The sequence below is a fragment of the Neovison vison genome, chromosome 1 (genome assembly GCF_020171115.1).
Source record: "Neovison vison isolate M4711 chromosome 1, ASM_NN_V1, whole genome shotgun sequence".
Taxonomy (NCBI): Eukaryota; Metazoa; Chordata; class Mammalia; order Carnivora; family Mustelidae; genus Neogale; species Neogale vison.
This window is the reverse complement of record NC_058091.1, coordinates 236721448-236744855: the sequence shown is the minus strand read 5'-3', so window position 1 is coordinate 236744855 and position 23408 is coordinate 236721448. Positions and strand designations below refer to the sequence as shown.

The following is a 23408-nucleotide window of genomic DNA, read 5'->3' as shown; positions in this document are numbered from 1 at the left end:
TGCCCCTAAGCTAGCAGTGCTACTGAGGCCTAGGAGGAGTCTATCAATGAAGATTTTCCCGCTCTTCCCATGCTAAAACTGATCATTTGAGACTAAGTCCACTATCTTAATCTGCATGGACTGCCATAACAGAATGCCGTGGGCTGGATGGCTTCCACAGCAAATACCGATTTCTCAAAGTTGTGGAGACTGGGTAGTCCAAGATTAAGGAACCAACTGATTTGGTTCCTGGTGAGGACACTTTTCCTGGCTTGCACATGGCCCCCTTCTTACTGTGTCCGTAAATGGGAGGGAAAGGGGATGGAATGGCTCTTCAGTCTTTGCTTAGAATGGCTTTAATCCCATTGTGAGGATTCTACCCTGATGACCTAATTACCTTCCAAAGGCTTCATCTCCAGATAGTGTTACGCTTAGGGTATTAAAGGATAATATGAGGCATATCATATTTTGTAAGATTTTATTTGAACAAAAATTGGTTCATATTAGATAGTACCAAACTAGAAATATTTAGGAAAGCTCTACTGACAGAACTATAGAGCAAATACTTTTATATAGAACATATGGAAGTAGCAAGGAAATTACATGATGGGCTATATCTCAGGCTATTGCCTTATTTGGGAAAGCCTAGTTGTTTCCATTTCTTAACCTTGAGGGATTTATAGCCTTGGGTTTTGGTTGGCTTACATAGGCTGTTAGACCATTAGAGTCTCTTTGTTTAATTGATAGAGGTTAGGGCTTCCCCTTATAAATTTTCAGGAGATGCTGCTCAGTCCGTAGTCTTGACCAAGACATTATGTATGCATACATTGTAAATTTTAACCCACGTGATGACTCTGTGAGGTGGTACCTATAGCATCCCAGTGTCTAGATAAAGATCTTGAGGTTTAGAATGATTAACATGCCCAAGATCACATAGTTAAAAACAGTCGCAGTCTGGATTCAAACCCAAATTTGTGTTAGACCAAAGAATGGGGAAATTTCGTTGAAATTCTCAATAGAGCAGAAGCTCTCACCTTCTGCCCTGCACTGAGAGACAGAAATAGTGTCTCTCTGTTTTCCTTGATTGCTCATTTTTGGGCACTTGAACCAGAATCCGGAGGCTGGTGGCTGCAGCAGGGTTGGTGGTGGGTGGAGGCAGGGGGAAGCTTGTGTGTTTGTGCATGTGCTACTGCCTGAGAAAGGGAAGTGACTCTTTGGAGTCTGATTCTTGGCGGAGTCAGTATTTGTGGGTGGGGGGTGTGGTAAGCAAATCAAGCTGAATACTGGACAGATTGCTGTGGCCTATGGTAAGAGAACAATGACTGGATTATACTCTTCAGTTTGCCTCTGCAATTTTATTATTAATGTCAGTGAACTGAGTTTCTGCTGTGTGCGTCTGAGTATCTAGCCGTTGCAAGCCCCTTCCGTACCTCATCAGCTGAGCTCAGCTTTGAAAAGCCACACATTTTTGGGAAGACTTCTCTGACTCCCTGGGGTATTTGGCCATGCTTTGTATTTTCTTAGTATCCAGCTCATGTCTCTGATTCTCCATTTACCACATTGTGTCTGATAATCATTGCATCTGTCTGTCTTGTGTTCTTGAAGAGCATAGAGTGGGCTTCTGTTCCCAGCATCAGTGTAGTGCTTGCAACTGGTGGAAATTATACAGTCCTAGAATCTTAGACCCAGAACAACCTTGTTTCTCACTGTCTGTAGTCTTTCATTGGCCACATGGGAAAACTGAGGTCTGGTGAAGGCAAATAGCAAGCAGTAGAAGGACTGGGACAGGGTCTTGGGCATCCTGGTTCCCAGGTGAGGTAGGTACTGCTTTTGTGTATTTAGCATCTCCTTAAGGCTAGATTCTCAATCATGGATGCCCATTGAAACAACTTGTGAAGTTTAAAGTATTCTGATTCCTAGGATGAAGCACAGAGATTCTGATTTTATTGGTTTGAAGTGTAGCCTGGACATTGAGGTTTTTAGAAGCTTCCCAGGTGAGCCTGACATGCAGCTTAGGGTGAAAATTAGTGGCTTAGGGGCTCAGCATACCACTCTGAGCTTTGAAGACTTACCCTTGATTTGTGGAAGTTTTAAACAAGTGAGCCCATTAAGCAACATCAAATAATAATAAAAATCATACAAGTTAAACATTGCAACTCTCATGTTAAAATGCTCTCTTCCTAGATTCAAAATTGAGAAAAAAGCAAATGGCAATAAATTTGGAGACCTGCCACCTTTTATTCCTCCCATTGCTCAGTTAGTTCTTGGCCGTGTCCATCTTTGGCTTCTGGCATTTACTCTGTTGGTTTCATTGTGATGTATATGCATGTGATTTAGAAAAATAATGCTTTGTTGTATCAAGATTCCTGAAATAATTAATTGAGTGACAAGTGAGCAGTGAATGATTTAAAAGGAAAGATTGTAAAATATTTTACTGCCTTAGAATAGACCATAGATTCTTAGAGCTGGAACAATCCAGCCTACTCATTTTGCAGATTAGGAAATTAGAGCCCAGAGAGGTTAAGTACTTTGCCTCTGGTCACACAGTTGGCAGCTAGTCAAGAAATAATTCATTCACTCCTGTAGTCATTGAAAAATATTTGAGTGCTTCTTTGTTTCAGCACTCTTCTGTGTTTGGGGGGAAATGGTAGGCAAGTGAACATTTATGAGGTAGTGGTATGTGTGTGTGTTTGCAGAGTGGTAAATTAGAAAACTTTATCTGGCCTACATCTTCTGAAGAAAACACTTGGCGGCCTGGTGAGAAGTTTCTTTGGAATATGTGGGTGATCATGGAAGGCCTTCTTAAAGTGGTGTCCTTTAAGCCAGTACCTCAGTTAGAATAATAAATGAGTCGTTCATGAGAGCATTTGGGGATCAAGCATGTGAGGGAATGTCTAAATGCAAAAACCTGGAAATAAGACTAGTTTTGTGCATTTGAGGTGCATGGGGGCAATGGTATGGTTGGCATCTAGGATCTGATGGAGTGAGTGTTGGGGGAGGTTGAGAGGTAGCCAGTGGTCTGGAGGCGCAGATGTCCTGATTCTTGTACTGGTAGGAATACACAAAGTCAGACTTGGAAGGTTTTCATGCCACCCCATGTCCAAAGGTGTATCTTGCTCTTAATCTAGACTCAGTGTTGATCTGCCTAAAATATATCTATCTACCTAAATATAGCTTGGGTGAATGGGCATTCATAAGATATACCTGAAGCTGAAATTTAGATCCTACCCTGTCACCAGTTCCCTTCTACCTTTACATGGTTGCTTACGTTTTTCAAATACTTGTTTTTATTATTGTTAAGATTTTTAATTTATTCATTAGAGTGAGTAAGTGAGCAAGAGCACAAGCAGTGAGGAGGGTTAGAGGGAGAGGGAGAAACAGACTGTGGGGCTTGATCCCAGGTCCCCGGGATCATGAGCTGAGCCAAAGGCTGACATTTAACTAGCTGAGCCACCCAGGTGCCCCAGAGGTACTCATTTTTTTAAAAAAAGATTTTATTTATTTGAGATAGAGAATGATTGGGGAAAGGGCAGAGGGAAAGGAAGAAGCAGACTCTCCACTGAGCAGGGAGTCCAATATGGGGCTCAATCCCAGGACCCTAGGGTCATGACTTGAGCTAAAGGCAGATGCTTAACTGAGTGAACCACCCAGGTGCCCCAAAAGGTACTCATTTTTAAGGAATCAGTCACACACAGGAAGAATTCCATGTTTTGAGATGATGAGTTTGATCTGACATGCTTTCTGTTCAAGTATTGTGAACAATTGACACGTGCAACAGTATTGCTTACTCAGTTTAAAAAAAGAGATTTGTTTTAGAGAGCTTGAGAGCATGGTAGGGGAGGGGCCAGAGAGAGAGGGAGAGAATCCTCAAGGAGACTCCCCACTGAGTACAGAACCTAATGCCACTGGGCCCCAAGATCATGACCTGACCTTAAATCAAGAGTCAGATGATGGGGTGCCTGGTTGGCTTAGTGGGTTAAGCCTCTGCCTTTGGTTCAGGTCATGATCCCAGGGTCCTGGGATCAAGCACCATATCAGGCTTTCTGCTCAGTGGGGAGATGCTTCCCCTTCTGTCTCTGGCTGCCTCTCTGCCTACTTGTGATCTCTCTCTGTCAAATTAAATAAAAGCTTAAAAAAAAAAAAAAGAGATACTTAACTGACTGAGCCACCCAGGCGCCCTGCTTACTCGGATTTTAAAGTGAGAGGCATTTTGTGCCAAAACTGCTAGAATTCTTAACTGATATTTGCTTTTATGTGTATGTGTCTACCCCATTCCCCTGCCCTGTTTTTCCTCACCAGATTGAGAATGCCAGCGAGGTGCTCATCACTCCCTTGGAGAAGTTTCGGAAGGAGCAGATTGGGGCTGCCAAGGTGAGAATTATGCAAACCTTGCTCTTGGATTTTAGGGCAGCCTTGTTTTTGGATTTTATATAGTGGTTCATCAGTTACTCACAAGTGTCTAAAGTAAGACTTCTTGGTCAATCCCAGAGCAGTCATTCTAGTATTTTGTTACCTAATTGTTTTTTGCTAGTTCATAAATTGTGCAAAGGTAGAAACCACGCCTCCTTGTGTTAGCAGATACCTCTGTGCTTGGACAAGGTGGAGTTGTACTTACGGCAGAGTCCAGGGCTCAGAGCCTAGACTAGGGAGTTGCAAAATGGGCCCTGAGGGCCTCGCGACCCTGTTGTGAGCTCATTTTTGCTGAGTGAAAATGTGCCCTTTGTTGCCAGATCTTGAAATTTTTCAAGAGAAAGTGAAACGGCAGAGTTTTCTTTGAAATGTCCTGGTTTAAAAAAACATTGGCAAACAATTTAAAAGTACCAATTCCACATGGTGCAGGTCAAAAAACAGGACTGCTTCAACTTCTATGTCCTGGTTTGTTACCACTGACCAGGTGGTATGAAATGGTATGAAATGCAGCTGAAATGTGGCTGGTTTGCAGCTGAAATTTCTCTGAGAACGGTGCAAAGGGAATCTTGTTCCTTTTTGAAAGATGAATTCTCCAGGATTCCCCTGTGCTGTGAGAAATCATAGGTAACCCTAGCTGGTTTGACTGGTAGTAGTAGGGTGTTAGAGGCCAACTGCAGAGAAGGTGTTTGCACTGGGATCAGTGAAAGCAGAAGGATTTACCAGATACTCTTCTTCTTTTTCTGGAACCCTGAGTTCTTCAGCCGCAGTCCTGTGCGCCACCTGCAGGTGGTTTTGGGCAACATCACTCTGACGTGTAATTTCACTCCTCTGTGAAATGGCCTTGAGAGGTAGATGCCAATAGGTGGGGAATAGGTAACTGCAATGTAATGAAGTGGGATCTGTCTCCCAACCCCACGTCCCCACCTAAGCACATGAGCTTCTGAAAATGAATGCGGTTAGGGTCTGAAAAAATGATGTGCTGTTCAGTGAACATTCTTCAGAGGGATGGTTGACTGTAGTTTGAAGGATGGACCACAGCAAAGATTTTTCTTCCAGTTCTGTAGCACTTTCTACTAATTGTACACTTTACATTTATGAAGAAATTAAAGCTCATGGGTTTTGTATCAGAGATTAAGGAATGTAAAATTAAAAGGGAGTCTTGTTCCATAAAGAGTTTGTTCAAGACTTTGAATTTGCCATGAGTGTCCCTCCCCAAGTTCTCATATTTGTAGGCCCAGTAATCAGGCCTTCCCCTTAGTGGCCTTGGGACCTGTGCTTCCTACTCATGATAACATATGGCAGAGGCTCTGGGGATGCTGAAAAGCTTAGAGGCCGCAGTGGAGCAGACAGACCTCCTTATCGAGTCCTCTTTGCAAGAGAGGACTTTGCTCCTGCCTCTGAGCATGGATGCTTCTTATTCTGCCCTGTTCCCTCAGTCCCTGGTTTTGGGCATTCCCACAGTTGCCACGGAGGTGAAGCAGGAGTCTGAGTGGCCTCATTTTGGGTAATACCAGTGATTGTAACGATAGGAGCAGTTACTCTTCTGGGTATGGGGTGGGGGTAGGGCTGTAGAAGGTGAGAAGTAGAATAATGAAAGAATTTGAATAAAACCATCACTCATTGGGGCGCCTGGGTGGCTCAGTGGGTTAAGTTGCTGCCTTCGGCCGGGTCATGATCTCGGGGTCCTGGGATCGAGTCCCGCGTCGGGCTCTCTGCTCAGCGGTGGGCCTGCTTCCCTTCCCCTCTCTCTGCCTGCCTCTCTGCCTACTGTGATCTCTCTCTGTCAAATAAAAAAAAAAAAAACCATCACTCATCAAAACGTGTTGCCTCTCATATATACTCTGATCTCTCATTCCTCTTGAATAGTGTGATGATGTTGGAGATGATTTTTCCTCCTCCTTCCTGTGTCATTTCCTTTTTTCTCTGTACTTGTTCCCCCCTTCCCTCTACATGACACATTTATATCCTAGTATTGTATACATTTAAGAGAAAGCAAAGAAACAGACTCTTCACCAGACAGTCTAGGCAGCAGACTAAAGAATACCTAAGAGCCAGCCAGGGCTCTTGAGCGGCCAAGTAGAAGTTTCTGAACTCTGCCTGTGCTAAAATTACCCTTCCTACCCCTCTGGTGTGGCTTCAGTTGCTATAACAACCTGTTGCTACTTGCAAGAAGCAGAAGTTAGTGTTGGGTGTGAAGGCAGCCAGGGAGGAGGACCCGTGGGCATTCTGGTGCTAGCATAGCTGCCCTGTGGTAGGGCACAGCCCTGGAGCTGGGCATAAATGTGACCCTGGGTTCAGAATTCTGAGTTTGGGAGAATTTGTTTTTCCTCCAGGCGAGGTGCATTTAGAGAGCCGGGCTCTCCAGTGAAAGGAGAAGTTTATGGTGAAGGGGGGCCCTAACCTCATTTGTTGCATTGGCATGCCAGCTTGGGGAGTAGCTGAACTTCTCTGTACCTGTTTCCTGATCTGTAGGATGAGGACACCGATAATATTTACCTTGTAGAGTTCTTATGAAAAAGATATGAGTAAATGCACATACAGTGCTTAGAACAGTGCTTGTCATATAGGCTTTTTATGTTAGCTGTTAGATTCAATACATACAGTTCATTCATTTAAAAAAGATAAGTGAGTGCCTGCTTTGTGCCTGGCACCACACTACACACTGGTTTATGGTGGAGAACAAGTGAAGATGTACTGTGCTCCTGGTATGGCTGAGGAGAACGACATGAAACAAAAAGATGTAAATAAGCATTATTTCAAATTGTGGTATGTGCTATGCAGGCTTCTCTCATGGGACCCTAGGCATGGGAAGGAAGTGGTGTTCTCAGTAAGGAGGAGGCACATTCAGATGATGGGCCTCTTGACCACTGTCACCGCGATAGCTGCCGTCATCACTACTGCCATCATCATCATCAATACTGAATTTTATTGTGCATTTTCTGTGTGATGGGCCCTCTGCTAAGAGTGGTCTGTGGCTTATCTCATTTTATCCTAATAAGCCTGTGAGGGGGGAGGTGTTTTTATTCTTTGTTAAACACTCTCTGAGCTGAAAAAGGAAGGAACCTGACCAGTTACCTCCTGGAGTCCTCCTCAGTTTAATAGATGAGAGAATCCAGTTCTGAAGAGGGGCAGGGATTTGTTTAGAATTGATCCATGTAGAATTGGGAATCATTTCCAGAATCCTAATTCTGTCCTTCATCCATTTAGGCGACCACAGTGGATTCCCTGGAAGGCAAGCACCATCTTATATCTGAGTAGAGAATAGAATTTAAACTCACTAAGACTACCCTCTCAACTTAAGACCATTATCTTAGTAGAGTTATCCTCAGAGGTCTTGTTGCTGTTTTCCAGGACAGAAACTGCTTCCCTTTCTCGTTAGCTCTGGCTGTCCTCTTGAACACGGAATGTGGCAGCTCAAGTTGCCAGAAAGTCACAGAATGCTGGTGACTCATGTTCACTGGCCTTTTTTCACCTCTGGCCGGCTTGGCTCTTGCAGCACAGGGTTCTTCTTGGGGCTTGCTGACAGGCTGCTGGAGTGGATCTGTGAGCATGAAGTGGAGTTAGGGCCGTAGGGCAAAGTTGCTGATTTCTATGCAGGAAAGAGTTGTTTAAGTCCAGTGTCTAGCCTGTATGTACCCTTCTTCAAATTTGAAGGAGTAATGTCTCCTCGGGCTTTTTCCTCACTTGCGTCTGCATATTGTGTTGTTCTTGTGTATAAGTAGTCTTCCAAGCAAAATTCAGGTTTGTAAAAATGATTACATGTCAGCTAACAAGGGTATGTGATGAGTCCTCCCACTTTGAAGGCTTAGAATTATGCTGTCAACCAGAAAAATGGAGCTCTGATGTGGCAGGAGATTGTCAGGGCTTCAGGCGAGAGCTTCTTGGTGATTCCTGTGCCACTTAGGCTTCCCAGTGTTAAGCTCAGAGCATTTGTACTTACTGCTCTAGTGTTCTAGAAGGGTCCACCCTGTCCCTCAGATGATTAGCAGCTCACATTCCCTTCCCCAGTGAGGCCTCTCTGGAGCACCCTATCTGTGGAATCTCTGACTGCACCTTATTTCCTTCATAGCACTTGTGGCTGCCAATAATTATTTATTTGTTTCCGGGTCAATTGTGTCTGTCCTACTAGAACACCCCTACCATAAGGCTTGGGACCACTTTTGCCTTGACCATTGGCTACAGGAGCCTGACACAGAGTGGTTACTTCATTCTTCATTTCACAAAGAATGGAAATGTCTCTGAGCTTCCTTATCTGGCTGCAAAATTTTTTTCTCCTCGATAGAGGTCTTGGAGTTGCAGAAAATTAGTTCCTGTGGGTTCCACCTAAGGCAAGAGTAAGACTGAGGGGCTCACTTAGTGAAATTGAACATGTTCATTAGGCCATTGTCCACCATTTTCCAGTCCTCTTGCTTGCCATCCCCACTAGAAAGTGGATGGAAAAAAGAGACCGCCCGTGCATCTCTCAGGTGCTACTGAGAGATGGGCTTTGGAGGCATCCTCTCTGGCCTCAGATCCCAGCTCTGTCACTCTCTATGATTTTTTACAAGTTAACTTCCCTAGATCTAAATTTCCTTATTTGTAAAATGGGAGATAAAAGTAGAATCTCAATGATTCAGTGATTTGGTGGTAAAGCAGGGATTATTAATTTATTATTTTTCATTTTGAAAGCAGTTAATGTAGGATAATAAAAACTTCCAATGTGAGAATATCAGCCATTGTCCCATTTCCTTAACTCGATTATTCTCGTTTTGCCATCTAATCTTTGTCTATAGGTAGCTACACTCTATGTAGGATGCACCAAGTTTGTATCATATTAATAATTTACATTACATTATAAGCAACTTGCCATATGACTACCTTACCCTTATATTTAAATTTATTAGATGTCCAACCCTTTCATGATCTCAAACCCTATCTATGGGCAGTGATGTTGCTTTAGCTTTTTTTATTTGTTTGTTACTGAGAATGATGCTTCTTTGAATTCATTTGTTTTCTTTTGAATCTTCATTCATTTTAAAGACCCACATGTGCTACTGTTGTGCCCAGGGATATTAGGTCTATATATTAAGTACTTTTTACCATTGTTAAAGCTAGAACTACCCTTATTCTAGACTTGTCCCACTTAAGATTTCAGTTGGATCTTTGTGCTCTGGAATTCGCTTCATAGGTAACTTTGCTCTTGAATATTCGCTTCATAGGTAACTTTGCCCTTGAATATTCTTGAACTTAGAAATTGGAAATTTCTGTTTCACAATTGAGATTCTCAGGACATGGAATCCTGGCTTTGCCACTTTTAAATACTGGTATTTACCTTGTTTCTGGCATTGTAGTGGTTCCTTTATGATAAACACTCAAAACCATTGGTCTGCTGTTGGCAGGGGAGTGGCTTTATTTAATGCACATTAAACAGCTGGGTTGTCCCCTGTTCTGGGTCTGAGGGAATGATGAAACTATGAAATAGAACAGGCAGAGGTCTTGACAAGATTGCTTTTATTCCTGCAACATTTTACTTTTTCTCTTTTCCTCTTTTTGCCAGGAAGCCAAAAAGAAGTATGACAAAGAGACAGAAAAGTATTGTGGCATCTTAGAAAAACACTTAAATTTGTCTTCCAAGAAGAAAGAATCGCAGCTTCAGGAGGTAAGAAACTTCAGTAGTATCCTGAATAAGGTGTTCAAGTTCTGTGTGGTACAGGGGATGCGTGCTGCTCTCCTTTGCCAGAAAATCCTGAGGTTTGAAAAAACCTCACAAACCAGGAGCTTGACCTTGATCCCTCATCAGATGCCTGTTGCCTGTATTGCCCTTGTATCTTCCCGCCCACAGCACCCCTTTTCTGGCTGTCCAACCTACTAGTGGGATGGGTGCAGGTACTGCTGGTCAAGATCAAGCACCTCCTTATTGGGCAGCCCTAGTCACTAAAACATGCTTCTTCCTTTCAAACTGAAATCTGATTTCCTGTTTCTCTTACTCTTTACCTTGATTCTGCACTTTCTGTCTTACTTTTTGTCTTCCTACCTTATATCAGTAATTTGAGACATTAGCATCTGGAACACTTGGTCATCCTTTTTTATTGTTAATACTATTGTTATTATTTTTTAAAGATTTTATTTATATATTTGAGAGAGGGAGAGAGCAGGAGGGGCAGGAAGGGGGCAGAAGGAGAGGGAGAAGCAGAAGCAGGCTCCCTCCTGAGCAGGGATCCTGACCTGGGGCTCTAGCACAGGACCAAGGATCATGACCTGAGCCCAAGGCAGAGCCTTAACCAACTGAGCCTTTGCGGTGCCCTGGTTATTTTTTAAAAATTATTTCAACCAACCAAAAAAAAAAAATTACTTCAACCAGTACTTGATATTAGTCTGTCTTTCTTGCTTCCTTTTCTTTTTTCTTTAAGCGGGCTTTGTTATTCCTATGTTTTATGATTTCATAGCTTTGTTTCTAAAAAAGGTAATTTATCTTACCTACCCTGAGCCTTTCTGGATTGACATGAAGAGTATGTTCACTTGGAAAGATAAGTTAGCTTTGCAGCTGTGAATCTCTTATCATTTTTGTTTAGTTCATGGAGATTTGCATAGTGAGAGTGTTTTTTTCTTGGGAGACAGAGCAGTTTCCTAGTGGAACTCTGAAGTTGACTACATGAATGTTATTTTGCTTTTAACAATTTGCTTGACCTTTCTCAAGTATGTGCGAAAGAGAGGCTGTGACTTCCAAGCTAGCCCTCATTCTTATTTCAGTTTTTATTAAAATTCCAGTTAGTTAACATATAGTATAATATTAGTTTCGGGTATACAGTCCAGTGATTCAGCAGTTCCATACCTCACCCGGTGCTCATCAGGACAAGTGCATTCCTTAATCCTCATCATGCATTTATCCCATCTCCTCACCCACCTCCCCTCTGGTAACCTTCAGTGTGGTCTCTTTAATAAAGAGTCTGTTTCTTGTTTTTTCTCTCTCTCCTTTCCTGCCTTTTCCTTTGCTCATTTTTTTTTTCTTAAATACCACACAAGTGGAATCATATGATATTTGTTTTTCTCTGGCTGACTTATTTCACTTAGCATTATACTTTCTAGATCTAACCACATTGCAGCAAATGGCAATATTTTTTTTTTTGAAGTGCCTGAGTAATACTCCTCTGTAATTCTAAACTGCATCTTTTTTACCCATTCATTAGTCGATGGACGCTTGTCAAGCTAGCCCTCATTCTTGAATTTACCTTGTTTTTGAGCAAATACCATGCAGTATTTCTGTCAGGTGAAAGTTAGTGGTTGAAGGTTGAACGATGACAATTCCTCAGGAGATGGTGCAGTCAAGTCCCCTGCCAACCAGGTCCTCAGGGACATCTGGTTCTCAGAACTCTCTGCTTTGATATGGGAGTTTAAACCAGTTGTGTAAGTGACAAACGGGGCCCAATAGCGACTCTGGCAACAAGTGTTTGTGGTGGGCTTTGCAGACCAGTTATTAGCCAACCAACCAAAAGCAACTGAGCACTTGATTTGAACTGTGGGGAGTAGAAAACACTAACCTATCTCTGAAAATCTTGTGCCTGTCTAGGGAAAAAGCAGCAAACACATGGCAAGGTGATTCTTGAAGATAGCATAGCTACTCAGGTAAATCTTGTCAAATACACTTGAGAAGGCTAAAGAAAACCTATTTTGAGTGGATTGTATATAAAGTACTAAATTCATTGAATGGAATCCCAGCTATACATGGGGTATGAGCCCTGGAAGATGCTCATATGTGGTCGTTCATGCTAAGTGTGTAAATCCATTCAGGATCTGTCCTGATGCCCTCACTTTCTAGTTATCTTTCTTTGGGTATCATTTGGCATTTAAGGTTTGGAAACTACATTTAAGGATAGTCTTTTTGGCTGCAACTCAGAATGACCAGAGCTGGCCAGCTCTGTAGTTTCTAAGCAGTTAACAGGAGTCAGTGTCTTTAAGAGTTGAGCAACGACATGATTGTTCCAGCACCTACTGGTGTTGAGAGGCCTGTAGTACAGTTAGTCTGTAGGCATGGCGTCCCCCAGAGTGAGGATGCTTCTCCAGTCTGTTCCCTCTATTCCTGGATCCTGCTGATATGGTCTGGGATGAGTCTAACATACTCTTTAAGGCTACACCAAGCCCTCTCCTGAGATAGCACGGTGTCAGGACCACAGAGCTGGGTGGCAAAGAGATATCTAACTTCAGGGTCTGCTATGCCATTTAGTCACTGTGTGACCTAGGACAAATGTTCATCTCTCTGAGCTTTTAGTTCCATTTTTTATAAAATACAAACTATCTATTCTGTGTACTTAATGCATGAGAAGGCAAATTATGGCTGCTAAACAAATAAAAAGTACTAACCCCAAGACTGGCTTATTTTTCCCCATCCCTTTTCTGAAAGTGGATGGTACTCTCTTCCTCACTGACTTCATATGTTCAGGTTACTAAAATAGAATACCATAGACTAGGTAGCTTATAGAGACAGAAATTTAACTCTCGCAGTTCTGGAGGTTAGGAAGGCCAATATTAAGGCGCTGGCAGATTTAGTGTCTAGTGAGAGCTTGCTTCCTGGTTCATAAATGGCTGTGTTCTTGCTGTGGCCCACGTGGTAGAAGGGCTAAAGGAGCTCTCCGGGGTCTCTTCTATAAGGCCACTCATCCCATTCATGAGGACTCCACCCTCATGACTTGATCACCTCCCAAATGCCACACCTCTAAGTGCTGTCACACTGGAAGTTAGGTTTCAGCATATGAGTGTTGTCAGGGACACAAACATTAGTCCATACCACTGACCTGGCCAGTTATATGTATTAGTGGGCATTTCTTCATTATGTTCTTTTGTTACAGTTCATTGTGTGCTTGTCTTTGACCCAGTCAAAGTACTTCTAAGTACTTTGTAAGGCAAGGAACAGGCTGCAGGTTTTTCAGAAACATCTGGGTCAGTTCTCAAGGATTGCTTTTTAGTTGTACCTTAGCTGAATTGAATTGATAAAAATACTATTATAATACTTTCACCATCACCAACAATAATAGTAGGAAATATTTCCTGAATGCTTATTTTTGTACTGGGTACTGTGTTAGGCACTTCATTTGGAACCTTCTCAAATCCTTACCACCTTCTTGTGAGGAACAGATGTATTCCCTTGATTTTACATATGAGGAGGTTAAGGCTTGAAGGTGTTAAATAGCTTGCTCATAGCTCTTCAGTGAGGTTGTGCACACTGGATTCTGGACCTCTTTTCTCTTACCTCACTGTGCCCTTCTGCTTGTCTTTCTGTCTTGGGAAGGTGGGACATTGCTGGGCTGCCTGTAAGTTGTTGTTATTCAATGCACATGTCATGAAAATAGAATTGGCCTGAAGGAGGGACCTTGATAATCTTCTGGTTGAACCTCCTGGAAATACATTTGAAGTAACTGGGTTCCTTGCAGAGGTCGATTTGTTCAAGGTCTTCCAGCTATTTAGTGATGATTTCTTCACATTTATTAAAAAATCAACTTAGGAACGTGACTAAACACCTAGTGCACTTTTAATGAAATCTCCTTTCTTTGATTATCCAGAATTTTTCTCTGATTGCAGGCCTCAGAACTGAATACCTTTAAGATCTAGCCCATCCCCACATCCTGGTGGGTAAAATCATAGCTCAGTCATGTGGAATGACACTGCCATCTAGTGGATGATTCTTTTAAAAAAATCAGCGTATTTTTCAAGAGCTATGAAGCTTCAAAGAAAATATTCACTTAACAAATGTACACTACACGCTTCTGTGAGTCTATTCAGGTGTTGAGCCAGTTGTGGAGAGTGAAATGAATAATTGTCTTCCTGGAACTTTTAGTCTAGGACAGGGCCTCTTTTCCAAGAAGCATAAAATGGTTGGTGTGTCTCAAACAAGCTGGGAGATTCACTGCTTCTCAGGTAACAAGTGGAGAAACGATTTTGAGTGGCCAGCCAGGTGGGCTGAGCTCTTGACCTGTGAGTCCATTGCAGGATGGGGGTCTAAAAGATATGTTGAATTCTGTGGCCCAGATGAGAAGGGACATTAGCAGGAGAAACATACCATTCCACTTGGATTTTTTCTTCCCTTTCCTTTGGAAATGCATCAAATTAGGCATTTCTTCTGAGAACTGGATCGCTATTGGCCACTTAGAGATCAATTCATTCATTCCTCAAATCTCTCTTGAATACTTATTAAGGGCCTGGCACTGTTCTGGAAGGTGGGATAGTAAAATGGAAAATGAGACTAAGTCTTTGCTCTCATTGACATTATATTGCCGTAGGCAAAATACTAGAATAGAGAATCATAGAATTGAGTTTTATATAGTGATAAGGAAACAAATTGGGAGGTAGTTTACTCCAGGAAGTCTTTGTCTTATGTACAATAATGTGGTTAATAAAGTCTTCTCTAAAGAGGCTAATATTTGAATGGAAACCAGAAGGATGAGAAGGACAACCAAGAGAAAAGCTTAGGACAGTGTCCTTTAAATTGTGGGTATGTTGGTTTGCCTGGCTGGTTCAGTTGCTAGAGCATGTGATTCCTGATCTCAAGGTTGTGAGTTCGAGGCACACTATGGGTGTAGAGATTACTTAAACTGTTTTTAAAAACTGTGTGTGTCATAAAAATCTGGACTACTTGGTCATGAAATGCAGTAGAGGAGGCTAGAACAGAAGAAGCCTATAGAGGCACGTTTTTTTCAGGTCATAATATAAAAGGTGTTTCTTACTGTGTCTTAAAGTGTTAAAAAAATTTAGTATTTATCAAGGAAAAGAGGTTTATCAGCAGAAGGAACACCCAAGTGCAAAGATTGATTGGCAGGAAAACATTTGGAATGTTACAGGGCAGCGAGTTCGGGGCTGGAGCATGGTGAGAATGCTTTGGAGGGAGGCTGGGAGGAGGGATAGGTGGGCAAGTCATAGGGTATCTTGTAGACATGGTAGAAGCCAGATAAAGGCATTGAGGGGGTTGTGAGAAGCTCTGGCTCAAATTTGAAGAAAGCTCTTCTGGTTGCTGGGTGCAGACTGGATTGGGGTGATGGGGAGAAGGCGAACAGGGAGACCAGTTAGGAGAGGAGTATAATCACCCAGAGACTCAATGGCTGACTTAGGGGAGGAGCTGGGATCGAAGCCCAGCAGTGCTGGTGGTAGTGACAACAACTGTGCACACAGCATCTTTTGGTATTCAAATTGCTTATATCCTTAAGCTCATTTTCTCTTGAAAATAGCTCCCCTGCAGAACAAGGGCAGACATCTCCAGCCTCCAGGTGTGGGAAGGAGACCCAGAGAGGTTAAGGTACTTGAGCTGGTCTTTCTAGCTAGAGAATGCTAGAACTGCAAGTGCACACCAGTTGTTTGCCATTAGCTCTCTGGCTGATGCTGGGCTCTGCTATTTGTCTCAGAGGAGTTTCCTCCATTGCTGCTTAACTGCAGGAGCCACTTTGCACATTTCCTGAATGATCCTTTCTTCCGTTGCAGTGTCAGTTGGCAAGCCTGAGCAGGGAGAATGTTGGAGGTGTGTGGGTGGTCCAGGGAAGTAGATGCATCCCTGGTGGAAGTGTGTTGGATTTGCACTATGAGGAAATTAAAGGCTGCAGGAACATATGGGGCTTAGCTGGCAGGAGCCCAGGTGGAAGGGATGTCAGCCCAGAGGTCTGAACCGCCATACCTTGGGGACGGGGTGGGGGGGGCGGTGGTGTGCAGCATTTCTGAAACCGTGTCTCCGAATAAAGATCTCTTAGTCCTCAGATGCCAACTTGCTCTGCTTGGAGGCTTAGAAAATGTCCCCAGGCTTAGCCTTTCATTTTGCTTTTGTTCAGCACTTACTCAGTAGACTAGCTTCTGTGTATTAATATGTTGATCTGGGAGGAAGATGCTCACAGGAGAGTGGGATGGGCTATTTGTGCTCTCCCAGAGTTTGCAATCTTCTGTTTATTTACATGATTTTGAAAAAAATTTTTAATTTTTTTTATAAACATATAATGTATTATTAGCCCCAGGGGTACAGGTCTGTGAATCACCAGGTTTACACACTTCACGGCACTCACCATATCACATACCCTCCCCAGTGTCCGTAACCCCACCACCCTCTCCCTACCTACATGATTTTTTAATATCTCTTTTCTTCACTACGCTATGAGCTCCACAAAGGAAGTTTCTTTTTGTTCATGATGGTTGAATGAATGAATGATTTGTCAAGTCCTTTAGACAGAAAGATAGCCATGCCATATTTGGTGTAATGGCAGCTAAGGTATGTCCCAAGTTTCTTCTGCAGGGATCTTGACAAGGGAGCACAGAAAGACATGGTTCTTTGGGGGCTTTTCGTGTCTTTGTGAAGTATGTTGTAGAATGGTTTCTGATCCTTCTGTTTCTAAAGAGAGCGGGGAGATGTGTTTCCTACCAGCAGGGGGGATTCATTTCTATTAAAAAATACTGGGTTAAGCATCTGCCTTTAGCTCAGGTCAGGATCCTAGGACCCTGGGATGGAGCCCTGCGTCAGAGCCCTGCTGAGCAGGGAGCCTCTTCTCCCTCTCACCTCCCCCACCCCCCACTTGTGCTCTCTTGCAAATAAATAAAATTGTTATATATATATATAGTCATCGAAAATATGCATTCAGTGTAATTATCTGCTTTGAGAGATTGAGGTGACAGCGATGCCGCAGAAAGTCTATGAGCTTATTGTGATAGTTGAAGTACTTCGCAGCATAGCATTTGCTATTACACACACACACGCACTCTCTCTCTCTCTCTCCCCTCCGCTCCCCCTCATTTTTTCCTCTGGCATCTATGTCCCACATCAGTTTAATTGTACTCCTGTGTGGGCCTTTCCAGGTGTCCCCTCTCCCACATTTGCAAAGAGGGAGGACTGAGGCTAGGTTGGGGTAATGTAATTACTCTGCTGGGGTAAACTGACAGTTTGTGCTTTGACAACAAAGAAAGTATGGGAAACTTATGTGGAAATGTCCTTTTCTGAGGTCCCCTGCCCTCTAACAGCTTATTTGATTCATTCCTGATGGGATGTGGATATCCCTGCAGGTGTTTTTTGTTTTTTGTTTTTTTTTCTTTTTTCCTCCTTCAAGATTTGTTTTCCGTGGAACCCCGGTCTACCCCAGGGTGTGGAAGGCAGTACAGACTACTAGATTAAAGATGGTTGAGGTGCAGGGCATCTGAGTGGCTCAGTCAGGGAAGACTCAACTCTTGGTTTCTGCCCAGGTCTTGATCTCATGATTGTGCTATTGAGTACCACTGTGGAGTCTGCTTATAGTTTCTCTCTCACTCCCCCCACCCCCCACCCCTGCCATGCACTTGCTCTCTTTCTTTTTCTCAAACAAATAAGTACTTCTTTAAAAAAAGGTGATGAAGGGTCTTGGAGGCAGATTCATAAGTAGAGAAATCCTAATTCTGCCGTGTACCTGCTGCTTCAGTTTCCCTAACGTCAGCAGGTTTCATTTTCTTCCTGTAAATTAGAGGTAATGAGAATGTCTTCTTCTTAGGAATGGAATGAGGATTAAATAACTATAGTTAATGAGGAGCGAGTAATGTAAAATATGTCCACCCGAGGGCTTGGTGCCTGACACAAAGTCAGGTGCCCGGGTGAGCACTGTCATTATTCTTATGTCTATTTCGTGCTGTTTGCGTTGTTTTTAAAAACCGTCTCCAGAGATTTTTTTCTGGCCTGCTTGCTGAATACTCTCCTTGGGTAGTAACCAATTTTTTTCTCTGAAATTCTTTCTTGTTTGTAGGCAGACAGCCAAGTGGACTTGGTCCGGCAGCATTTCTATGAAGTATCGTTGGAGTATGTCTTCAAGGTGCAGGAAGTCCAAGAGAGGAAGATGTTTGAGTTCGTGGAGCCTGTAAGTAGATGCTCAGGGTTTCGTGGTGTACCCACACTTTGGTCCCCAGCCCTCATTTCACTACTTAGATTACAAAATGCTCTAAGTTCCTGATGAAGAGGTTGACCAACCCCGGGGCTGTGCCTCCTGCTAAGTTATAGTGCTCTGTCGATCTGGCTAACCCTGGATTGTCCACAGAGGCCATTCCTGGGCAACCTGAGTGGTAGTGATGGTGCATTCAGGGGTAGTTGCTTCCTCAAGCCCCCCTCCATTCTGCTAATTGGTGTCTAAGTGGAAAGAGGGCAAGGGAGGTTTAAATCTTGCCCGACAGTAGTGATTACACCTTAACTTTTCACCCTCCTACCCCTTTCTTTCTCCCTCAAATAATCCAAATATAGTAGTTGCCCAAGGAAAAAGGGGAATATACATACTACTTTCCTCTTTTTGTCTGCTCAATTCAAAGCCCCTCTAAGCTCCTCCCATGCATTAAAATGTGCTATTACATAACGTGATTTCTCCTTGTAGTTTGTTAAAACTGGGCAGACAGGAGATTGTGCTTAGTGAACCATAATGGGATTTGGACTTGGTCACTGTGTCCCAGTGGGTATAAAAGGGTGTCATGTAGAAACAAGTCTGGCTTTAGTTGAGGCCACCTTAGCCTGGTCATGGCCCAGGGATGCTGCCCTGCCCCACTGTGGCCCTCCAAATGCACATGACCAGGATATCCAAGTACCACCAAAAGAGCATGTGGGCCTCAATTTAAAACTCCTACAGACCTGGGATTCTTTCTTAAAAATGCTGGCTGTGATTGAGACCCCCAGCTTGGGGTCTCTATAGAAACAAGATTCTTAGCTACCTAGATTTAAGAAAGTGATTTTCTTAGGCAACAGAATAAAATTGTAAGAAACTGAAAGAAAATAACCACTCTTTTTAGTAAAGAGTGTTCTGTGCTCTATTTCTAACTTACAGACTTCTAGGATGCTTTTTAGGCATGTAGACTCACTAATAGTTTTATCAGAATCCTGTTGGCTTTGGGATCTGATGCTTTGATTTTTTTTTTACTATACTGAAACTGTGATCTTGGGATTCCACTCTCTGTCACTTCATCTGGCAAATTCCTTGAGGTCTTGAATTACTTCATTCTTCTTATCTGAAAATTAGAAACTTTAAAGCCAACTTCCTATCTAGCAGTGGTCTCTGTCACAGTTCCGGTCAAAATCCTCATGTTTCTGCAGAAGCCATCTGTCAGAGAAAGTGAGCTTACTGATTTCCCTGCTTAGGACACAGAGCTGTTAAAGCCAGCGTTTCAATGAGAGGTTTACTGAAGACTGTTTCCTCTGGTGTGGGCAGGCATTCAAAAGCTGTTGTAGATTGAGGTTTGGGTGTGTTTAATTGATTTTCCCAGAATTTGTAGAGGAAAACAATAGTGTGATTATACTAATCTTTTGTGCACATTGATATTATTCTGCAATTGCCTGCTTTTGAAGACTTGGATTTTAATTGGCCCATCTTCTTTGAGGTGATTTTTTTGTCGTTGTTGCTGTCCACTTTGACCTCCCAGTAGGTGTTCCTAGTGAGTCAGGTACTATATCTGTTAACTTTTGTTGGGTGACAACCACAAAACCTCATATAACAGTAGACATTTATTTCTTCTAAATCTGGGTGTTTCAGCCAATCTGGTCTGGACTCAGCTGAATGACTGCTAATCTAGATGGGCTTTCCTTCTCCTCATCCTCCTTTTCTTTCTCCTCTTCCTTTTCTTTTTTCCTCCTCCTTCTCCTTCTCATTCTTCTTCTCTTCCCCCTCCCCCCTCCTCTTCCCCCACCCCCTCATCCCTCTCCTCTCCCTCCTCTTCCCCCTTCTTTTTTTTAAAGAAACCTTCAAGTAATAATCCTTCTACTTCCTGGCACTCACTTTTAGTGTATCAGTGTCTTGAGTTTTTGAAAGGCAGCATTATCATTGGTAAGGGCTCCAGAGCCAGATGGCCTAGGTTTAAATCTCAGCTCAGCCATTTCCTAGCTGTGTGTTCTTTGGGGAAGTTACCTATCTTTCTGAGCCTTAGTTTCCTTATCTACAACATGAGTATATTTATATCACCTACTATATAAAGATGTTAGTGCACCTGAATGTTTATAGGAGCAATGTCTATAATAGCCAAACTATGGAAAGAGCCTAGATGTCCATCAACAGATGAATGGATAAAGAAGACATGGTATATATATATGCAATGGAATACTATGCAACCATCAACCCCCCCACCAATCTTGCCATTTGCAACATGGATGGAACTAGAGGGTATTATGCTAAGCAAAATAAGTTAATCAGAGAAAGACAGTTATCATATGATCTCTTTGATATGAGGAATTTAAGAGGCAGGGCATGGGGGTCATGGGAGGAGGGGAGGGAAAAATGAAACAAGGTGAGGGGAAGACAAATCATAAGAGACTCAATCTCAGGAAACAAACCTAGGGCTGCTGGAGGGGAGGCGGAGGTAGGAATAGGGTGGCTGGGTGAAGGACAATGAGGAGGGTATGTGGTATGGTGAGCACTGTGAATTGTGTAAGACTGTTGATTCACAGACCTGTACCCCCGAAACAAACAATATATTACATGTTAATGGTAAAAAAAAAAAAAAAAAGGAAAAAGAATATAAAGATGTTAGGAAGAATAACTTAGTTTATGCATGTATGATGCTTAGAATAGAGGGAATCAACCTACTTAGCACCCAGTTAGTATATAGTTGCTAACTAGCACCCAGTCAACCAGGGTCTGCTCAGATGAGCAAATGAGTCAAGTGGCAATATTAACAGGGCCTACCTGTTATAATATAAAAATTCTTGGTAAATCTGAAAGCATTTACTCACTACCAGAAAAATTCCTGAAGATCCCACTGCTGTTTCTGAGGAGTTCAAAGCCTCATTAGGGAAATATGATGAATGTAGTAGAGAGGTAGCCAAGGGAGCAAGCAGCTCAGTGCCAGTTGGGTCAGGAGGCATCATGTGGAGAAGTGGCAGAAGGGTTTCAAGAGTGGAAAACTGTTATGATTTGTGATTGTGTCCCAGGCCATGCATTGAGGCACCTGGAAAGCTAATGAAAAAAATTTCTGGTTGGAATAAAAGGAAAGTGATAGGATCTTGCCCGCAGTTAAATGAGTTGGTTGAGAAGGCTGCATGTAGAATTCACATGTTCAACCTTCACTTTTTATAGAGGTAAACATGGCTTAACCCACCACCTCATGGGCCAGTCAGTGCTTTGGGAGCTGTGGATAGCGGAAGGATTGATCCAGAACACGGCTGATTAGATCTGTGGTTGTCAAAGTTTGAGGAATGCAGACTCTCAGGTTCTAACCCAGACCCAAAAATTAGGTAGTGGGGCCCAGTCATCTCTCTTTCAGTAAGCCTCTAAGGTGATTCTGTGGCACTTTTAAGTTTGAGCCCCTGGCTGAGATGATGCAGAAGACCCTGAAATAACAGCTGATGATGGGGTGTAACTGTGTTATATGCTAATGATCCCTTCACCTTCATAATGTCATCCAGTCCTTACACTGTCTCTGGGGGCAAATGATTGCTGTTCCATGTCTGTTTTCAGATGAGGAAATGGAAGCACATTTGTTCTTCTTTTTTTTTTTTTAATAAAGATTTTATTTATTTATTTGACAGAGAGAGATCACAAGCAGGCAGAGAGGCAGGCAGAGAGAGAGGAGGAAGCAGGCTCCCCGCTGAGCAGAGAGCCCGATGCGGGGCTTGATCCCAGGACCCTGAGATCATGACCCGAGCCGAAGGCAGCAGCTTAACCCACTGAGCCACCCAGGTGCCACCAGCACATTTGTTCTTTAAGGTGACATCTGGTACCTGGCAGAAGTGGAATGATCTGGCTCTTAGTCTCTCTGAAACAGTATTTGATTGCTTACATGTGGAAAGAAAACCAGCAAAAAATTTATTGAAATGAATTGCTGGGGCACTTGGTGTGGATATTTATATTTTGAGGTGGTTGCAGTCAAGGGAATCTTCCAGCCATTCAAAGGAACCTGCATGCTTACTGACTATGTTTATTTGTTTCTTAGAAAGTAACTTCAAGTACCAGGATGGTACTGACCTTCAGAAAAAAGAAACAAAATTTTAGTGTTCCAGGGAAGAAAATTCAGACTTCTGGGATCTAAACCATATTTTTGTGTGTGTGCTCTGGAAGCCTTTATTTTCTTGTTGAGGTACTAAATGTTCTGGAGATTTTAGATTGCAGATAATGACATCCTAATTTCTTGAAGGTGAAGCCACGTTCCATCTGTTCCCTGAGTTTTCATAATTGAAGGTTATGGAGTGCTACAGAGAACTCATTCCCCACATTCATCAGACATTGCATTCTCTGAGTTGTACCTTGAGAATATTTTTTGGTGCTTTGCCTTCCTGTCCTTTCTCACTACTTCTGCCCCATCGTAGGTCTTCATTTTTTCCTTTGATTTGTTGCATCCTATCTTGGGTTCCCCCCTTCCTCAGGCTGGGCTGGACACTGCCACCACAGTGTATCTTATAAAACATCCATCTAAGTATATCCGTCTCCTGAACAGCTCCTGTCGGCACTTCTGTGCTAAGGCTATTACATAGGTGATCTCTGTCTTCACCACCACCCAGTGCAGTAGTAGGTCGCATTAGTGTCCTCCTGGAAAAGAGGAGTTACAGGACATTAGTTTTTCATCACTCTACTATCTGCCCTTTCCTTTGTCATGCAAATGAGTCATTGTTGGTTGTTATATTTGGAGGGCTACCATAACCAAGTACCACCAACTGGGTTCTCAGAACAAAAACTTACTGCCTCTTATAGTTTTAGAGGCTAGAAGTCCAAGATCAAGGTGTCCGCAGGGCCATGCTCCCTCTGAAAGCTGTAGGGAGGTTCTTGTTTCTTCCTTGTAGCTTCTGGTGGTTTGCTGGCACTATTTGGCATTCCTTGCTTGATAGGTACATCACTGCTCTCCCAGTCCTCATGTGGGCATGATCTCTTTGCTTCTCTGTCCAAATATCCCCTTTTTATGAGGCCATTGGTCATTTTAGATCAGGACCCGTGGGCCTGATTTTTAACTTGAGTATCTCCATAGTGGGCCTGATTTTTAACTTGAGTATCTCCATAAAGTCTCTATTTTCAAATAAAGTCACCTTCTGTTACTGGGGTTAGGACTTCAACATAATTTTTTTGTCAGCGTTGGGGGAACACTATTCAGCCTCTAACAGT

At 42.8% G+C, this 23408-nt stretch overlaps 1 protein-coding gene across 3 annotated transcripts in view; it reads left to right on the top strand.

Moving 5' to 3' along the window:
- Positions 1 to 23408, top strand: part of ARHGAP26 (Rho GTPase activating protein 26) — a 443705-nt gene that overhangs the window by 107504 nt on the left and 312793 nt on the right. For all 3 annotated transcript variants that reach the window (XM_044225350.1, XM_044225370.1, XM_044225360.1), the window contains exons 4-6: positions 4279 to 4350; positions 9926 to 10027; positions 18096 to 18206. In XM_044225350.1, the coding sequence (XP_044081285.1) occupies positions 4279 to 4350; positions 9926 to 10027; positions 18096 to 18206 (285 nt within the window). The remainder of the gene's footprint in view (positions 1 to 4278; positions 4351 to 9925; positions 10028 to 18095; positions 18207 to 23408) is intronic.